This window comes from Triticum urartu, chromosome 7A (genome assembly GCF_056163025.1).
Source record: "Triticum urartu cultivar PI428250 chromosome 7A, HENAU_Tu73, whole genome shotgun sequence".
Taxonomy (NCBI): domain Eukaryota; kingdom Viridiplantae; phylum Streptophyta; class Magnoliopsida; order Poales; family Poaceae; genus Triticum; species Triticum urartu.
This window is the reverse complement of record NC_141879.1, coordinates 659,332,749-659,349,570: the sequence shown is the minus strand read 5'-3', so window position 1 is coordinate 659,349,570 and position 16,822 is coordinate 659,332,749. Positions and strand designations below refer to the sequence as shown.

The 16,822-nt window shown below is 42.9% G+C and overlaps 1 protein-coding gene across 1 annotated transcript in view; it reads left to right on the top strand.

Annotated features, from left to right (window-relative positions):
• The first annotated feature begins 13,918 nt into the window (after window positions 1-13,918).
• Window positions 13,919-16,822, top strand: part of LOC147961159 (protein FAR1-RELATED SEQUENCE 1-like) — a 56,298-nt gene continuing 53,394 nt past the window's right edge. Inside the window, exons 1-3 of the mRNA XM_087533698.1 lie at window positions 13,919-15,189; window positions 15,254-15,344; window positions 15,717-15,721. Of these exons, the coding sequence (XP_087389824.1) occupies window positions 13,919-15,189; window positions 15,254-15,344; window positions 15,717-15,721 (1,367 nt within the window). The remainder of the gene's footprint in view (window positions 15,190-15,253; window positions 15,345-15,716; window positions 15,722-16,822) is intronic.

Below are 16,822 nucleotides of genomic sequence, written 5' to 3'. Positions count from 1 at the left end.
GCAACAAGGAAATACAATCAATCAAAGATCAATTTTCATAGTTAAATTCCTTGAAATCCATAATAGTGGGTTTAGCAACATCTAGGGTTTTAATTTCTTCAATCCCTCTTTTATCAAATTTAGCATCAAGATCAAAAGATTCAGAATTATTGGAACGCCTTCCAGGTAGAGGTGGATCATATTCAGTCCCATCATTATCAAGATTCATATTGCAAAACAAAGATTTAATAGGGGACACATCAATAACTTTTAGATCTTCATCATTATTTTCATAGGAATCCAGTTTAGCGGCCATCTTATTGACTAAGGTAGCTTGCATATCCGGAATTCCAGCAGTTAATTTTTAAAGGCGAACAATGTGGGATCTTATACCATCAAATTCTTTAGACATATCATCGAGCTCTTTATTCATATAACTCATAAAACCTTTTTGTTCCTTAATTTCATTTCTAAAGAAATTATTATGCTCAAATTGCAAAACCATAAACTTCCTGACGTTGTTTTCGATCCCTCTAACCTTTTAAGGTGAAGATCACTGAATCTAGGAAGAGCCATTTGGACAAACAAGCAAACTAACACACAAGCAAACAAAAAGCAAACGGGTAAAAAGATGCAAATAGAGAGGGAGAGGGAGGATAGAGAGAGAGAGGGCGAATAAAACGACAAGGGTGAAGTGGGGGAGAGGAAAACGAGAGGCAAATGGCAAATAATGTAATGCGGGAGATAGGGATTGTGATGGGTACTTGGTATGTTGACTTTTGCGCAGACTCCATGGAAACAGTGCCATAAATTCTTCTTGCTACCTCTTGAGCACTGCGTTGGATTTCCCCGAAGAGGAGAGGATGATGCAGCAAAGAAGCATAAGTATTTCCCTCAGTTTTTGAGAACCAAGGTATCAATCCAGTAGGAGGCTACGCGCGAGTCCCTCGTACCTACACAAAACAATAGCTCAACGCAACCAACGCGCTTAGGGGTTGTCAATCCCTTCACGGTCACTTACGAAAGTGAGATCTGATACAAATGATACATAATATTTTTGGTATTTTTGGTATAGAGATGCAAAGTAAAAAGTAAAAGGCAGAGTAAAAAAGCAAAGCAATAATAAAGTGATGGAGATTAATATGATGAGAAAGAGACCCCGGGGCCATAGGTTTCACTAGTGGCTTCTCTCAAGAGCATAAGTATTCTACGGTGGGTGAACAAATTACTGTTGAGCAATTGACAGAATTGAGCATAGTTATGAGAATATCTAGGTATCATCATGTATATAGGCATCACATCCGAGACAAGTAGACCGACTCCTGCCTGCATCTACTACTATTACTCCACTCATCGACCGCTATCCAGCATGCATCTAGAGTATTAAGTTAAAAATAGAGTAACGCCTTAAGCAAGATGATATGATGTAGAGGGATAGTTTCATGCAATATGATAAAAACCCCATCTTGTTATCGTCGATGGAAACAATACAATACGTGCCTTGCTGCCCCTTTTGTCATTGGGAAAGGACACCGCAAGATCGAACCCAAAGCTAAGCACTTTTCCCATGGCAAGAACAACCAATCTAGTAGGCCAAACCAAACTGATAATTCGAAGAGACTTGCAAAGATAACCAATCATACATAAAAGAATTCAGAGAAGATTCAAATATTATTCATAGATAGACTTGATCACAAACCCACAATTCATCGGTCTCAACAAACACACTGCAAAAACAAGATTACATCGAATAGATCTCCACGAGAGAGGGGGAGAACATTGTATTGAGATCCAAAAAGAGAGAAGAAGCCATCTAGCTACTAACTATGGACCCGTAGGTCTGAAGTAAACTACTCACACTTCATCGGAGGGGCTTGGATGATGATGTAGAAGCCCTCCGTGATCGATGCCCCCTCCGGCGGAGCTCCGGAACAGGCCCCAAGATGGGATCTCGTGGACACAGAAAGTTGCGGTGGTGGAATTAGGTTTTTGGCTCCGTATCTGATTGTTTGGGGGTACGTGGGTATATATAGGAGGAAGAAGTACGTCGGTGGAGCAACAGGGGGCCCACGAGGGTGGAGGGCGCGCCTAGGGGGGGGGGGCAGGCGCGCCCCCTACCTCGTGGCCTCCTGTTAATTGGCCTGATGTAGGGTCCAAGTCTCCTGAGTTGTATTCGGTGAGAAAATCACGTTCCCGAAGGTTTCATTCCATTTGGACACCGTTTGATATTCCTTTTCTTCGAAACCCTAAAACAGGCAAAAAACAGCAATTCTGGGCCAGGCCTCCGGTTAATAGGTTAGTCGCAAACATAATATAAAAGTGGATAATAAAGCCCAATAATGTCCAAAACAGTAGATAATATAGCATGGAGCAATCAAAAATTATAGATACGTTGGAGACGTATCACTCCCCCTCTACTCTCTTGTGATGAATTCAGTTTTCCCTTTGAAGTTATTTTATCGGATTGAGTCTTTAAGGATTTGAGAACACTTGATGTATGTCTTGCATGTGCTTATCTATGGTGACAATGGGATATCATGTGATCCACTCGATGTACATTTTGGTGATCAACTTGCGAGTTCCGTGACCTCGTGAACTTATGCATAGGGGTTGGCACACGTTTTCGTCTTGACTCTCCGGTCGAAACTTTGGGGCACTCTTTGAAGTTCTTTGTGTTGGTTGAATAGATGAATCTGAGATTGTGTGATGCATATTGCATAATCATACCCACGGATACTTGAGGTGACATTGGAGTATCTAGGTGACATTAGGGTTTTGGTTGATTTGTGTCTTAAGGTGTTATTCTACTACGAACTCTTGAATAGATCGATTCGAAAGAATAACTTTGAGGTGGTTTCGTACCCTACAATAATCTCTTCGTTTGTTCCCCGCTATTAGTGACTTTGGAGTGACTCTTTGTTGCATGTTTAGGGATAGTTATATGATCCAATTATGTTATTATTGTTGAGAGAAGTTGCACTAGTGAAAGTATGAACCCTAGGCCTTGTTTCCTAGCATTGCAATACCGTTTACACTCACTTTTATTACTTGTTACCTTGCTGTTTTTGTAATTTCAGATTACAAAAACCTATATCTTAGTGCACCTATACAATTTACCATTGTATTGGGTGTGTTGGGGACACAAGAGACTCTTTGTTATTTGGTTGCAGGGCTGTTTGAGAGAGACCATCTTCAACCTACGCCTCCCACAGATTGATAAACCTTAGGTCATCCACTTGAGTGAAATTTGCTACTGTCCTACAAACCTCTGCACTTGGAGGCCCAACAACGTCTACAAGAAGAAGGTTGTGTAGTAGACGTCAACATACTTTATAGAACCTATGGTTGAGGCATAGGGAATGACTTCCATTCTCTCTTTATTTTCTGCCGTGGTCGGGCTTTGAGTCTTACTCAACTTCACACCTTGCAACACAGGCAAGAAACCTTTCTTTGACTGATCCATTTTGAACTTCTTAAAAATCTTGTCAAGGTATGTGCTTTGTGAAAGTCCTATTAAGCGTCTCAATTCATCCCTATATATCTTGATGCCCAATATATAAGTAGCTTCACCAAGGTCTTTCATTGAAAAATTCTTATTCAAGTATCCTTTTATGCTATCCAGACATTCTATATCATTTCCAATCGATAATATGTCATCCACATATAATATCAGAAATGCTACAGAGCTCCCACTCACTTTCTTGTAAATACAGGCTTCATCATAAGTCTGTATAAAAACCATATGCTTTGATCACCTCATCAAAGCGTATATTCCAACTCCGAGATGCTTGCACCAGTCCATAGATCGGCTGGAGCTTGCATATTTTGTTAGCATCTTTAGGATCGACAAAACCTTCTAGTTGCGTCATATACAACTCTTTTTTAAGAAATCCATTAAGGAATGCAGTTTTGACGTCCATTTGCTAGAGTTCATAATCATAAAATGCAACAATTGCTATCATGATTTAGACGGGCTTAAGCATAGCTACGGGTGAGAAAGTCTCATCATAGTCAACCCCTTGAACTTGTCGAAAACCTTTCGCGACAAGTCGAGCTTTGTAGATGGTGACATTACCATCAGCGTCTGTCTTCTTATTGAAGATCCATTTATTCTCAATGGCTTGCCGATCATCGGGCAAGTCCACCAAAGTCCACACTTAGTTCTCATACATGGATCCTATCTCAGATTTCATGGCCTCAAGCCATCTATTGGAATCTGGGCTCATCATAGCTTCTTCATAGTTTGTAGGTTCGCCATGGTCTAGTAACATGACTTCCAGGACAGGATTACCGTACCACTCTAGTGTGGAATGTGATATGTTCGACCTACGACGTCCAGTAGTAACTTGATCTAAAGTTTCATGATCATCATCATTAGCTTCCTCTCTAGTTGGTGTAGGCATCATGGGAATGGATTTCTCCAATGTGCTACTTTCCAATTAGAGAGAAGGTACAATTACCTTATCAAGTTCTACTTTCCTCCCACTCACCTTTTTCAAGAGAAACTTATTCTCTAGAAATGTTCCATTCTTGGCAACAAAGATCTTGCCTTCGGATCTGTGGTAGAAGGTGTACCCAATTGTTTCCTTAGGGTATCCTATGAAGACGCACTTTTCCGATTTGGGTTCGAGCTTATCAGGCTGAAGCCTTTTTACATAAGTGTCGCAACCCAAACTTTAAAAAACGACAGCTTAGGTTTCTTGCCAAACCATACTTCATATGGTGTCATCTCAACGGATTCCGATGGTGCCCTATTTAACGTGAGTGCGGTTGTCTCTAATGCATAACCCCAAAACGATAGTGGTAAATCGGTAAGAGACATCATAGAATGCACCATATCCAATAAAGTATGGTTGCAATGTTTGGATACACCATTTTGATGTGGTGTTCTAGGTGGCGTGAGTTGTGAAACAATTCCACATTGTTTAAAAACGAAGGCCAAACTCGTAACTCAAATATTCGCCTCCATGATCAGATTGTAGAAACTTTATTTTCTTGTTACGATGATTCTCCACTTCACTCTGAAATTCTTTGAACTTTTCAAATGTTTCAGAATTGTGTTTGATCAAGTAGATATACCCATATATACCCGCTCAAATCATCTGTGAAGGTCAGAAAATAAAAACACCCGCCGCGTGCTTCAACACTCATCAGGCCGCGTACATCTGTATGTATTATTTCCAATAAGCCATTAGCTCGCTCCATTGTTCCGGAGAACGGAGTTTTAGTCATCTTTCACATGAGGCATGGTCCGCAAATATCAAATGATTCGTAACCAACTGATTTCAAAAGTCCATCTGCATGGAGTTTCTTCATGCGCTTTACACCAATATGACCTAAACAGCAGTGCTACAAATATGTTGCACTATCATTATCATCTTTGCATCCTTTGGCTTAAATATTATGAATATGTGTATCACTACGATCAATATTCAATAAACCATTCACTTTGGGTGTATGACCATGGAAGGTTTTATTCATGTAAATAGAACAACAATTATTCTTTGACTTAAATGAATAACCGTATTGCAATAAACATGATCCAATCATATTCATGGTCAACGCAAACACCAAATAACATTTATTTAGGTTCAACACTAATCCCAAAGGTAGAGGGAGTGTGCGATGGTGATCGTATAAACCTTGGAATCACTTCCAATACATATCGTCACTTCGTCCTTAACTAGTCTCTGTTCATTCTGCAACTCCTGTTTCAAGTTACTAATCTTAGCAACTGAACCGGTATCAAATACCCAGGGGCTACTATGAACACTAGTAAAGTACACATCAATAACATGTATATCAAATATACCTTTGTTCACTTTGCCACCCTTCTTATCTGCCAAGTATTTGGGGCAGTTTCCGCTTCCAGTGACCATTTCCTTTGTAGTAGAAGCACTCAGTTTCAGGCTTAGGTCCAGCTTTGGATTTCTTCACAGGAGTGGCAACTTGCTTGTCATTCTTCTTGAATTTCCCTTTATTTCCCTTGCCCTTTTTCTTGAAACTAGTGGTCTTGTTAACTATCAAGACTTGATGCTCTTTCTTGATTTCTACCTTCGCCGATTTCAGCATCGCGAAGAGCTCAGGAATCGTTTTCTTCATCCCTTGCATATTATAGTTCATCGTGAAGTTCTAGTAACTTGGTGATAGTGACTAGAGAACTCTGTCAATCACTATCTTTTCTGGAAGATTAACTCCCAGTTTATTCAAGCGATTGTAGTACCTAGACATTCTGAGCACATGCTCACCGGCTGAGCTATTCTCCTCCATCTTGTAGGCAAAGTACTTGTCAGAGATCTCATACCTCTCGACACGGGCATGAGTCTGAAATACCAATTTCAGCTCTTGGAACATCTCATATGCTCGATGGCGTTCAAAATGTTTTGAAGTCCCGGTTCTAAGCCGTAAAGCATGGCAGACTAATCTATTAAGTAGTTATCATACCGAGCTTGTCAAACGTTCAAAATGTTTGCATCTGCTCCTGCAATAGGTCTATCACCTAGCGGTGCATTAAGGACATAATTCTTCCGTGCAGCAATGAGGATGATCCTCAAATCATGGACCTAGTCCGCATTATTGCTACCATCATATTTCTACTTAGTTTTCTCTAGGAGCATATAAAAAATAAGGGAGCTAAATTGCGAGCTATTGATCTATAACATAGATATGCAAATACTAGGAGGACTAAGTTCATGATAAATTAAGTTCAATTAATCAAATTACTTAAGAACTACCACTTAGATAGACATCCCTCAAGTCTTCTAAATGATATGTGATCCAAATCAACTAACCCATGTCCGATCATCACGTGAGATGGAGTAGTCATCAATGGTGAACATCTCTATGTTGATCATATCTACTATATGATTCACATTCAACGTTTTGGTCTCCAGTGTTCCGAGGCCATGTCTGTACACGCTAGGCTCGTCAAGTTTAACCCAAGTATTACACATGTGCAAAACTGTCTTGCACCCGTTGTATGTGAACATAGAGTCTATCACACCCGATCATCACGTCGTGTCTCGAAACGACGTACTGTAGCAACAGTGCATACTCAGGGAGAACACTTTTATCTTGAAATTAAGTGAAGGGATCATCTTATAATGCTACCGCCATTCTAAGAAAAATAAGATGTATAAAGGATAAACATCACATGCAATCAAAATATGTGACATGATATGGTCATCATCATCTTGTGCTTTTGATCTCCATCTCCAAAGCATTATCATGATCTCCATCGTCACCAGCTCAACACCTTGATCTCCGTCGTTGCGTGGTGGTTGTCTCGCCAACTATTGTTTCTACAACTATCGCTAATGCATTGTGATAAAGTAAAGCAATTACGTGGCCTTTGCACTTCATACAATAAAGAGACAACCATAAGGCTCTTGCCGGTTGCCAATAGCTTACAAAACATGATCATCTCATACAATAACATTTATCACATCACGTCTTGACCATATCACATCACAACATACCTACAAAAACAAGTTAGACATCCTCTACTTTGTTGTTGCAAGTTTTACGTGGCTGCTACAGACTTCTAGCAAGAACCGTTCTTACCTACGCATCAAACCACTACGGTGTTATGTCAAGTTTTCTGTTTTAACCTTCTTCATGGACCGGCCGCAGTCAAATACGATTCAACTAAAGTAGGAGAAATAGACACCCGCCAACCACCTTTATGCAAAACTAGTTGCATGTCTGTCGGTGGAACCGGTCTCACTACAAAAAAAGACACATCCGTGACATTTTGGGCCGGACGATTTTTTCTGTCATGCTTATGACACTTCTATGAAGATAATTGTGACAAAACTCGGTATCATCATAGATGTGGTGGGCTCCTACTTCTATGACAAAAAAATCATGACATAAAATGGGCTTTTCATCCTGGGAGGGCCGGAGATGCAGCTGCATGGCATTCTTTGGGCCGTCCATGACGGAAAAAACCATGGTAGAAGCGAGGGCGAGGAAAATATTGAGGAGTTCCCAGTTACGGTGGGTGGTCGGGGGCCAAGTGATGCGCGTTTCTCTTGTACACGTACGCGCGTGGGTGTGAGGCATTAGGCTCTAACTGGACCCAAGCAAGGCGTTCGCCTACTGGACCCGAGCGATTGCACTACAGGCTACGCATTACTGAACCCGAGCGATCGATTGATTGCTGTTAACTGAACCCGATCGAGCGATTCCTTTGCTACGGCTGCTAACTAAAGCCGATCGATGCTGCCTCTGGATGAACAGTGAGAGTTGTTGGAGGGGGGGGGTTGGATGAACATGACCCCATGATAGTAGAGGCCGTTGCTCCTGGATGAACAGGACCCCGACCGAGCCGGTTGGGGGTGGCTGAACAGGACCCCATGGAGGGCGGGATGAACAGGACCCTGTGGAGGGCTGGATGAACAGTAGCCGGTGGAGGGCTGGATGAATAGTAGCTCGTGGAGGGGTGGTTGAACAGGACCCTGTGGAGAGGGCTGGTTGAACAGTAGCCGGTGGAGGAGTGGTGGAGGCTGGATGAACAGGAGCCCGCGGATGAATAGTCACAGGTGGAGGCTGGAGGAGGTCCACAGTGGATGGACAGTAGCCCGTGGAGGCTGGAGGAGGTCGACGCTGGAGATGAACAGTATCCCGTGGAGTCCCGTTTTGTGGTACGCCACACCCCTCCCGATGAACAGGACCCCCGTTTCGATCGTAGCACTCCAACACATGTCCGTTTCCTCCGTTTTGCGGTATGCACACCCCTCCTGATCAATAGGACCTGTTTCGACTGTAGGAGGTCCAAGAGAAATCCGTTTCCTCCGTCTTGCGATATGCCAGACCCCTCCCGAAGAATTTCGACCGTGGCCGGTCGAACACAAGGCCGTTTCCTCCGTTCTGCGGTACGCCAGGCCTCGTTTCGATCGGCTGTCCATACATGCCAGTTGGCTCCCGATGAACACGACGTATTCCGTTGCCTCCCGATGAACATGGCGCTGTTTCTCCGTTCTGACCCAGCCGGTTCGTTGCCCGATGAACAGGACGCCTTTGCTGCCATCCGTTGCCTCTCCATGTACACAAGCCCCGGCCGTCTGTATATATATGCGCGAGTAAGCGCTCGAGACCCCGCCCGTATGTACGTACGTGGCCGTATTTTTTGCCCTGTGGCTGTACATACGTGTACATGACTTAGACGGGACTGCGTGAGCTGCTATGTCAGGTGCTCTACAACGACACGTGTCGCTACTTACTCGGCCACGGTTCATACTTGCAGAGAGACCGATCGACCAGTATGTACGTACACGTTCGCGACCAGAATGACAACGCTACAAACGCTTCAACCAGGTGGGCCCCGACTGTCAGGAACTTCCTTGCGTGCGAAGATGTAGCTGGTGGGTCCCATGAGACAGGGGGAAACATTTTTTTCATGAAATAGAAATAGTAGGTTGGAAAAAGCGGTAGGCGTAAGTGAGGTGGTTGTCCTTCGCCTAGTGCCTAGGCAGTGCTTAAATGCCCTAGGTGTAGCCTAGGCGATTATATATGTTTTACTATCAGGGTGTATATGTGGTTATTATATGTGTATTCTATTAATTTAGGGCATATAAGTACATTAACGATCAGCTACTACGATTGGAATATGGCCCTTTTGGCATATCAGTGCAATATGTCATGATTTCTTACTTGGGTAGACAATTTCTTACTTGCGCTGCCTAGACTTCTACTTATGCCCTAGGTGAGGCGTTGGGCCATTGCCTAGCACCTCCTAGGCACTGCCTTTTCCAAAATACGGTGCCCCTTCCGGTGGGTCCCTGCTGTCAGGTGGAGGAATCATTATTTTGCGTGTAATAAGGAGGCATTTCCTTGCGTGCGGCCATGGACCCAGCTGTCAGCCTCTCCACTTACAGTCCACTTCCGATGGATGTCGTTCATTGACCATGTTGACCATGCCGCGCCGAGAGCACCATGGTGGTGGACGACGGCGAGGCCTAGGAAGGGAACGACAAGGAGCCAGGGAAGACTCGGCAGTTGTTTCCCACGCGGAGGGGAGTACGAGGGTTTCCTGGTTCGTTTGCCGTCGCCGGAAGATAACATCAGGTGCTGGTGAGTAGAGGGATGGCTAGGCTAGCAATGGGAGTACGGTTGGGAGATGAGGCCTGCGCGGCAGCACAGCCAACCACGGGAGGAGGGAGCAGGCAGTCCCGCAGGCGCTTGTTTGAGCGGCTGGAGCAGGAAGAGCAGTGATTGAAGAAGCACGACGGCCGTTGGATGGATATCCAACAGTCACTGCTTGTGCATCAACCTTTTTTTAGGAAAGCCTCAAATCTGTGGAAAACAGCATACAACCCATCTGCCATTATTTCTAATAATTTACAGCCCATTTGCTAATTCTTAAGGTTTTTTGAGCCCATATTCTTTTTGTTAGCATTACAACCCATATTGTGGCCACGGTTAAAAAATTATACGAAATTTTGCATATTTTGGTGCGGTCTGAACTGTTTTTAATCCTGAAATTTTGAGTCACATTCAAACTGATTTAAAAAATAAATGTATATCAATATAAAATCCAACAAATTGTCCAAGCATAAAAACCAATGAAATTTAAAATCTCGAAATGAAAAAAAGAAATTTGAAACTAATTGCCGGTTTGATGTGTTTAAAAAATATATAGCCCATTTCTCATTACTGATAGGCCATTTTCTGGGCCAGCCGAATGAAGCTTTTCTCATCTTGAAAGATTTGCAGCAAAATAGACCTGACAAAGCAACTTACTTGACAAAGCACAAAAATACTGGGCTAGCCATTTTCAGAAAGAAAAAAACTACAGGGCTGGTCTATGGTAAACATAAAAGAAAAGGTTGTCTAGACAGGCCAGAGTGCCCCACACAGCCCAGTTGTGTAGCGACCAGACCTCAAACAGTCTGATCTTTGTGCTCCGGTGTCATCCCTGGATCAGTAATGCTGACACCACACAGTACTCGGAGGATTTATAGCAGAGTAGCAATCACACACTTATTACATCGAGTGTCTCAAAAGAGAACTTATTACAATAAATATGGCTTAAGGCCATCTAATAACTATAACAGCGGAAGACTTGGAAGATAAGTGAGTCCATCAACTCCAACGGCATCACCGAGTATAGAACCACGACCTAAAAACTCCTTAATCGTCGTCTCAAAAGTCTGCAACATTAATGTTGCAGCCCGAAAACGGGTCAGCACATGGAATATGCTGGCAAGGTAACACATAGAGAGTAATGGAATGAAACAACTATACTATATGCATATTTGGCTGGTGGAAAGCTCTATGGTTACAGTTTTTGTGTAAAGCCAATTTTTCCCTACTTCAAAGGAATAAAATTTATTTAACTATCATGGTAGTTGTTAAACATTGAGAATGGTTGACCGCATTCTCAATCCCAATTAAGCATCATCATTAAACATAACCCAACAAAATTAATTTAGAGTAACATGTTGAGATTCACATGATAATCCAAGTACTAGATACTCAAGATGTCCATAACTGGGGACACGACTAACCATGATTAGTTTGTTACACTCTGCAGAGGTTTGCACAGTTTTCCCCACAAGACTCGATCTCCTCCGTTGGATTTCTCGCACTACATGGTGTTTGAGAAACGGATGACCGAGACATAGTCTTTCAGAAGCCCTAGCACCTTACGATCGGGTAGACCGTACCTCCTACATCCCCTACATCTGCTAGTCTACCACTGTAAGAGTTCGCACAACTTAGTCAACTATGCTAGAGCCCATAATAGCTTGTGGCTGCACACGGAAGTTTCTAGTATGAATAGTCTTATGATCCCTTTGAGCCTGGGTGGCGGTCCAAAAGAAAACAGGCAAGTCCTGGAATACCCAGGTGCCTCAATCCACCCAGATGTGTGTTTAAGTTGCCACCTTAGATAAACCATTAATTATCAATCTCACATCTGTCAATGGATTTCACTCACCCAATCCACGTCTACTAGCATAGCATGGCATGATAAGCAAACGTAGAAGTAACTCCCAAAGGTTTGATAATAAACAGGTAATAGGTACTACCTCATCTACTTCCCATCCCACAATTTAATTAGATCCTAATCATGCAATGTGTGAGGATTGATCTAATGCAATAAAACTGGGTAGTAGAAAAGGTATGATCAAAGTGTTACTTGCCTTGCTGATGATCCGGGAAACCTAATGATTCGAAGTAACAGGCGGCGCACTCCGGATATTCTATCGCAAACAAACCAACGAGCATACAATAAGTACTCATCTAATGCACATGTAAAACTCAAATAAGAGATCTAACCAGAAGGTTCAACTTAAGAACTCTGGTTGGCAAAAGAATCAAATCGAACGAAGCAACGAAAGTCAAACGGCGAAAGAAAACAACTTCATTCTAGCAATCTGGACCTAGGGCAATTTTTATAGTAGCAAAATCTTGTTTAAGTTGGTTAAACGGATAGAGGGTTTCGAGACGAATCCCTAGGCGCTTGAATTGCCTGATTCCGATAAACGAGCGAAAAGTTAAACTAAAGCAAAAATCGGATCAGGAATCGCGATCAGAAAAATCGCGGATTTAATCCGAGAAAAGAAAACTGAAGAACTGATTAACGAACGAACGTTCGTTATCTGAAACTAAACGATGAACGCGTTCGTTAAAACAAACGAACAGGTGAACATTCACTAATTAAGTAAACCAGAGAAATAAACCGATCTAGGGTTTAAAAAAAACCGAGGCGGTTTCTTAAAAAAACCGAACGGCGAATGGCGGCGGCTATATCTCCGGCGAGGTACTCCGGCGGGCGGGGCGGGGCTCCGGGGCGGCGACAGCGATAGCGGCACAGCAGCGGCGGCGGCGGCGTGTGGCAGCAGCAGGCGGCGGGGGCGGCTGCGGCTGGCGGGCGGCGGGGGACTGAGATCCAGTGACTTCACTTGGTGAAGTCACGTTGCAACTTTAGGCTCTTCATCTCCATCCAAAACAGATCCAATGGTCCATATCACACAAAGGCAAAAGCCCTCAGCACTTAGAAGTTTTGGATAGTGCAGGCTGAAGAAAAGAGTTCGCGGGAATCTGCTCCGCTCTCCCGCGCCGCGCCGGCGTCTCGGACAGGGAGACGGCGCTGCTCCGCCGCATCAGAGAGGAAGGGGAATCGTACCACACCGCAACATCTGGGAGAGAGAGCAAGGGACTTGCGCCGGCCGCCGCATCGGAGAGGAGCCGCGCGGCCGCGCCGGCCGCCGCATTGAAGAGGAAAAGGAGCCGCGCGGCCGCACCGTCACTGGAGGAGAGGGAGAGGCGGGCTGCCGCCGGAGGAGTGGGAAGGCCACGCGTGCCGCCGTCGCCATCGGACCTCTGCCATCCCGCATCTAGTCGAGGTAATGTGTCCCCGATTCATACAGATACAGTAAGAGTTAGGTATGTACAGAGCAGTTCTTGTACAGCTTCAGTTTGAATTGCTTGGGTGCAGAATGGTAGTCAGTTTGGTTACTCATGATGCATGTACAATACAAATTGCTTGGAATAGTTTGCACGTACACTCTGATGAAATTTTGTCCTCTGATTTTAGACTTTCATTTGGAATTTCTGAAATTGAGTGCTCTCTCTTGTGCTATTTGACAAAATTCAGTGTTGTGCTTCACAATTGACTATTGTGAGATGGCAGAAATTGGCAAGGGAATACCTCAAGTTGGTATGAGATTCAGAAATGTGGATGAGGCTTGGGCATTTTGGGTTGCATATGGGGGTCACACAGGCTTTGATGTGAGAAGGAGATATGCAAACAAAAGAGTATAGGCCATTTGGTGTTTTTCTTGGGCTCAATCAGTTCAGAGAAACTACTATTTTCGGTGCTGCCTTGCTGTTTGATGAAACAAATGACTCATTTATATGGCTATTTGAGACTTTTCTAGCTGCACATAATGGAAGACAACCTAGAACTATTTATACGGATCAAGATGCGGCAATGGGAAAAGCTATAGAGAAAGTATTCACGGAATCATATCACGGGTTGTGCACCTTTCACATTATGATGAATGCTGTCAAACATTTATCTCCAGTCAAGGGTGAAGAGAAAGATGTAGGAGAGGTCGAAGAGGAAGATGAAGGGGAGGTGGAAGAGGAATCTCATATTCTCTCTGATTTTAGTGCTTGTATGTTTGGCTATGAGGAAAAGGCAGCATTTCAAGAAGCATTTGACAACATGCGACATAAAGTGCATAAGCAAACTTGGTTAGATAGTATCTACAAGGTGAAAGAAAAATGGGCTGAATGTTATATGAGAAATGTCTTCAGTTTGGGAGTGAGAAGTACACAACTAAGTGAGAGTTTCAACAATGCGTTGAAGAACCATTTGAAATCTGATTTCCATATTGTCCGATTCTTGATGCATTTTGAGAGAACGGTTGAAGTAAAAAGAAGAAAGGAATTGGAATCTGAATATGAGGCAAGAAAAAAGTTGCCAAGAATAAAAATGTGCACTCCGATGTTGGTGCAAGCAAGCAAAGTGTACACTCCCACTATTTTTGAAGCTTTCCAAAGTGAATATGAAAGATCCATGGCTGCTTCCACTAGAGTGTTGGATGAAAATAACAAATTCGTTGTTGCTATTGGGAGGTTGCATGGTGATTTGACTTATGAGGAGGAGGAGGAGCGCATAGTAATTGGTGATCCTTTGAACCAAACAGCTTCATGTAGTTGTCAAATGTTCAAAAGGGCGGGAATATTGTGTGGACATAGTTTGAAAGTTCTTGATTTGATGAATATAAAGACATTGCCAACACATTATGTCCTAAAGAGATGGACTAGAGAAGTACGCAATGGAAGTATACAAGATAGGCAAGGAAGGAAAGTGGTAGAAAATCCAAAATTGGAAGCTCAACTTTGGTACAAAGATACGTCTCATAAATTTCATGATATGGCATATAAAATAGCCAACTCTCCTGAATGTCGTTTGTTGCTAGAAAATGCACTTGATTCTCTTTGGCCACAACTAGAGGATAAACTCAATGCATCAGCTACTAGTGCTACGAATGGATGTTCCATTGACCAAGAAAATGTTGATCCAAATGTGCAGCAAGCCAATGACTTTCTTAGTTCTGCAAAACTAAAGAAAAAGGAGGTTTCATCTAAAAATTTAAGGAGAAAGCAAACTTGGTTTGATAAGTTACGCAAGGGGCGAAAGCAACCTAAATCAGCGGCAACAACAAAAAAAGAAGCAAAGGTCAGCTGCAGTATGTATGTACTATCTGTTCTTATTCATTCCTAAACTAACAAAATGATTTTTCATTTACATTGGCAGCAACAACAACAAAAGAAAAAAGACAGTGTGCAGCCTCAAGTGCAAGTGGAGAATGATGGCACAAACAATGGAGGGAGTCCCATGGGAGAAAGTGAGAAGCGTCAAGAATATGATGCAATCGACAGCTTTACCAAGCTTTTGACAACTTCACGAGTTGACGATGATATCTTCATGATGATTTGATCTAGTATGTTCAAAGTTGCTAGGTTGTATTTTGGACAGGGTTAACTACAGTATTTTGGGGATTAACCAGTCTTTTTTGGCCTAAGTGTACAAGTGAAATGGCCTGCTTTTGGGGATTAACCAGTCTTTTTTGGCCTAAGTGTACCAGTCTTTTTTGGCATTTCTTGCTGTAGCATTTGGATGTTCTATGATGCAGCCTTTCTATGTCAAATGCCACTCTATATCTGTTTCATGAGTATTGTCAGTCAAAAATATGTATGTGCATGTATGATCTTTTTAGTTCAGGTAAGTGGAAGGTATAGCCAAATGATAACCTTGCTTCATGTATGTTGAAACGGCTATAGACCTATAGTTTATATATTCAGAAATGAAGATTAGATAGTTGGCATGTAATCTGTTTTAACTGAATCCTACGATGAGTCTTCTGTCGCTGCTAGGCTGCAAAACTGACCAAGTGCTGAGGGCTTTTGCCTTTGTGTGATATGGACCATTGGATCTGTTTTGGATGGAGATGAAGAGCCTAAAGTTGCTACGTAACTTCACCAAGTGAAGTCACTGGATCTCAGTCCGGCAGCGGGGCGGGGTGAGGTGAGGGCGGCGGGGTGGCTTGATATTTAAGAGAAGGGGGGGTGGCTGCCTTGGGGAGGGGGTCGGGCGGCGGTGAGGCGGCTCCGGCTCAGACTCCTCCCGAGTTCGGCGGCTGCTCGAGCGGGAGGCGGCGGCGGCTCGGAAGAAAAAGAAAAAGAAATACTAAACGGACTCCAAAAATTCCGAAATAAATTTTCACGGGCTTCTAGAATCAAGCCTCACAAGGTGAACATTTATTTGGGACCTAAATGCAATTTTGAAAAACGCACTTTTTTCCTAATTCAAATAAAACATCGAAAAAACTCCGAAATAAAATCTTATTTGATTTTATTATTAAATCCTCAATATTTCTTTATTTTGGGAAAGTCATTTTATTCCCTCTCTCATATTTTTGTAATAGAAATATTTGATGATAAAATAAATAAAACCAAATGATCCTATTCTCAAAATTTGAGAGAACTCAAATATGAAAATACCGAAATCCCCAACTCTCTCCATGGGTCATTGAGTTACGTAGAATTTCTAGGATCAACCAAAATGCAAAAGAAATATGGTATGCATTGATGATCTAATGTATAACATTCCAAATTGAAAATTTGGGATGTTACAAACCTACCCCCCTTAAGATGAATCTCGCCCTCGAGATTCGGGTTGGCTAGAAAATAGGTGAGGGTGGTCTTTGAGCAAATCTTCCTCTCGCTCCCAGGTGGCTTCATCCTCTGAGTGGTGGCTCCACTAGACTTTGCAAAACTTGATAACCTTGCTGCGAGTAACTCGGTTGGCAAACTCGAGGATCTT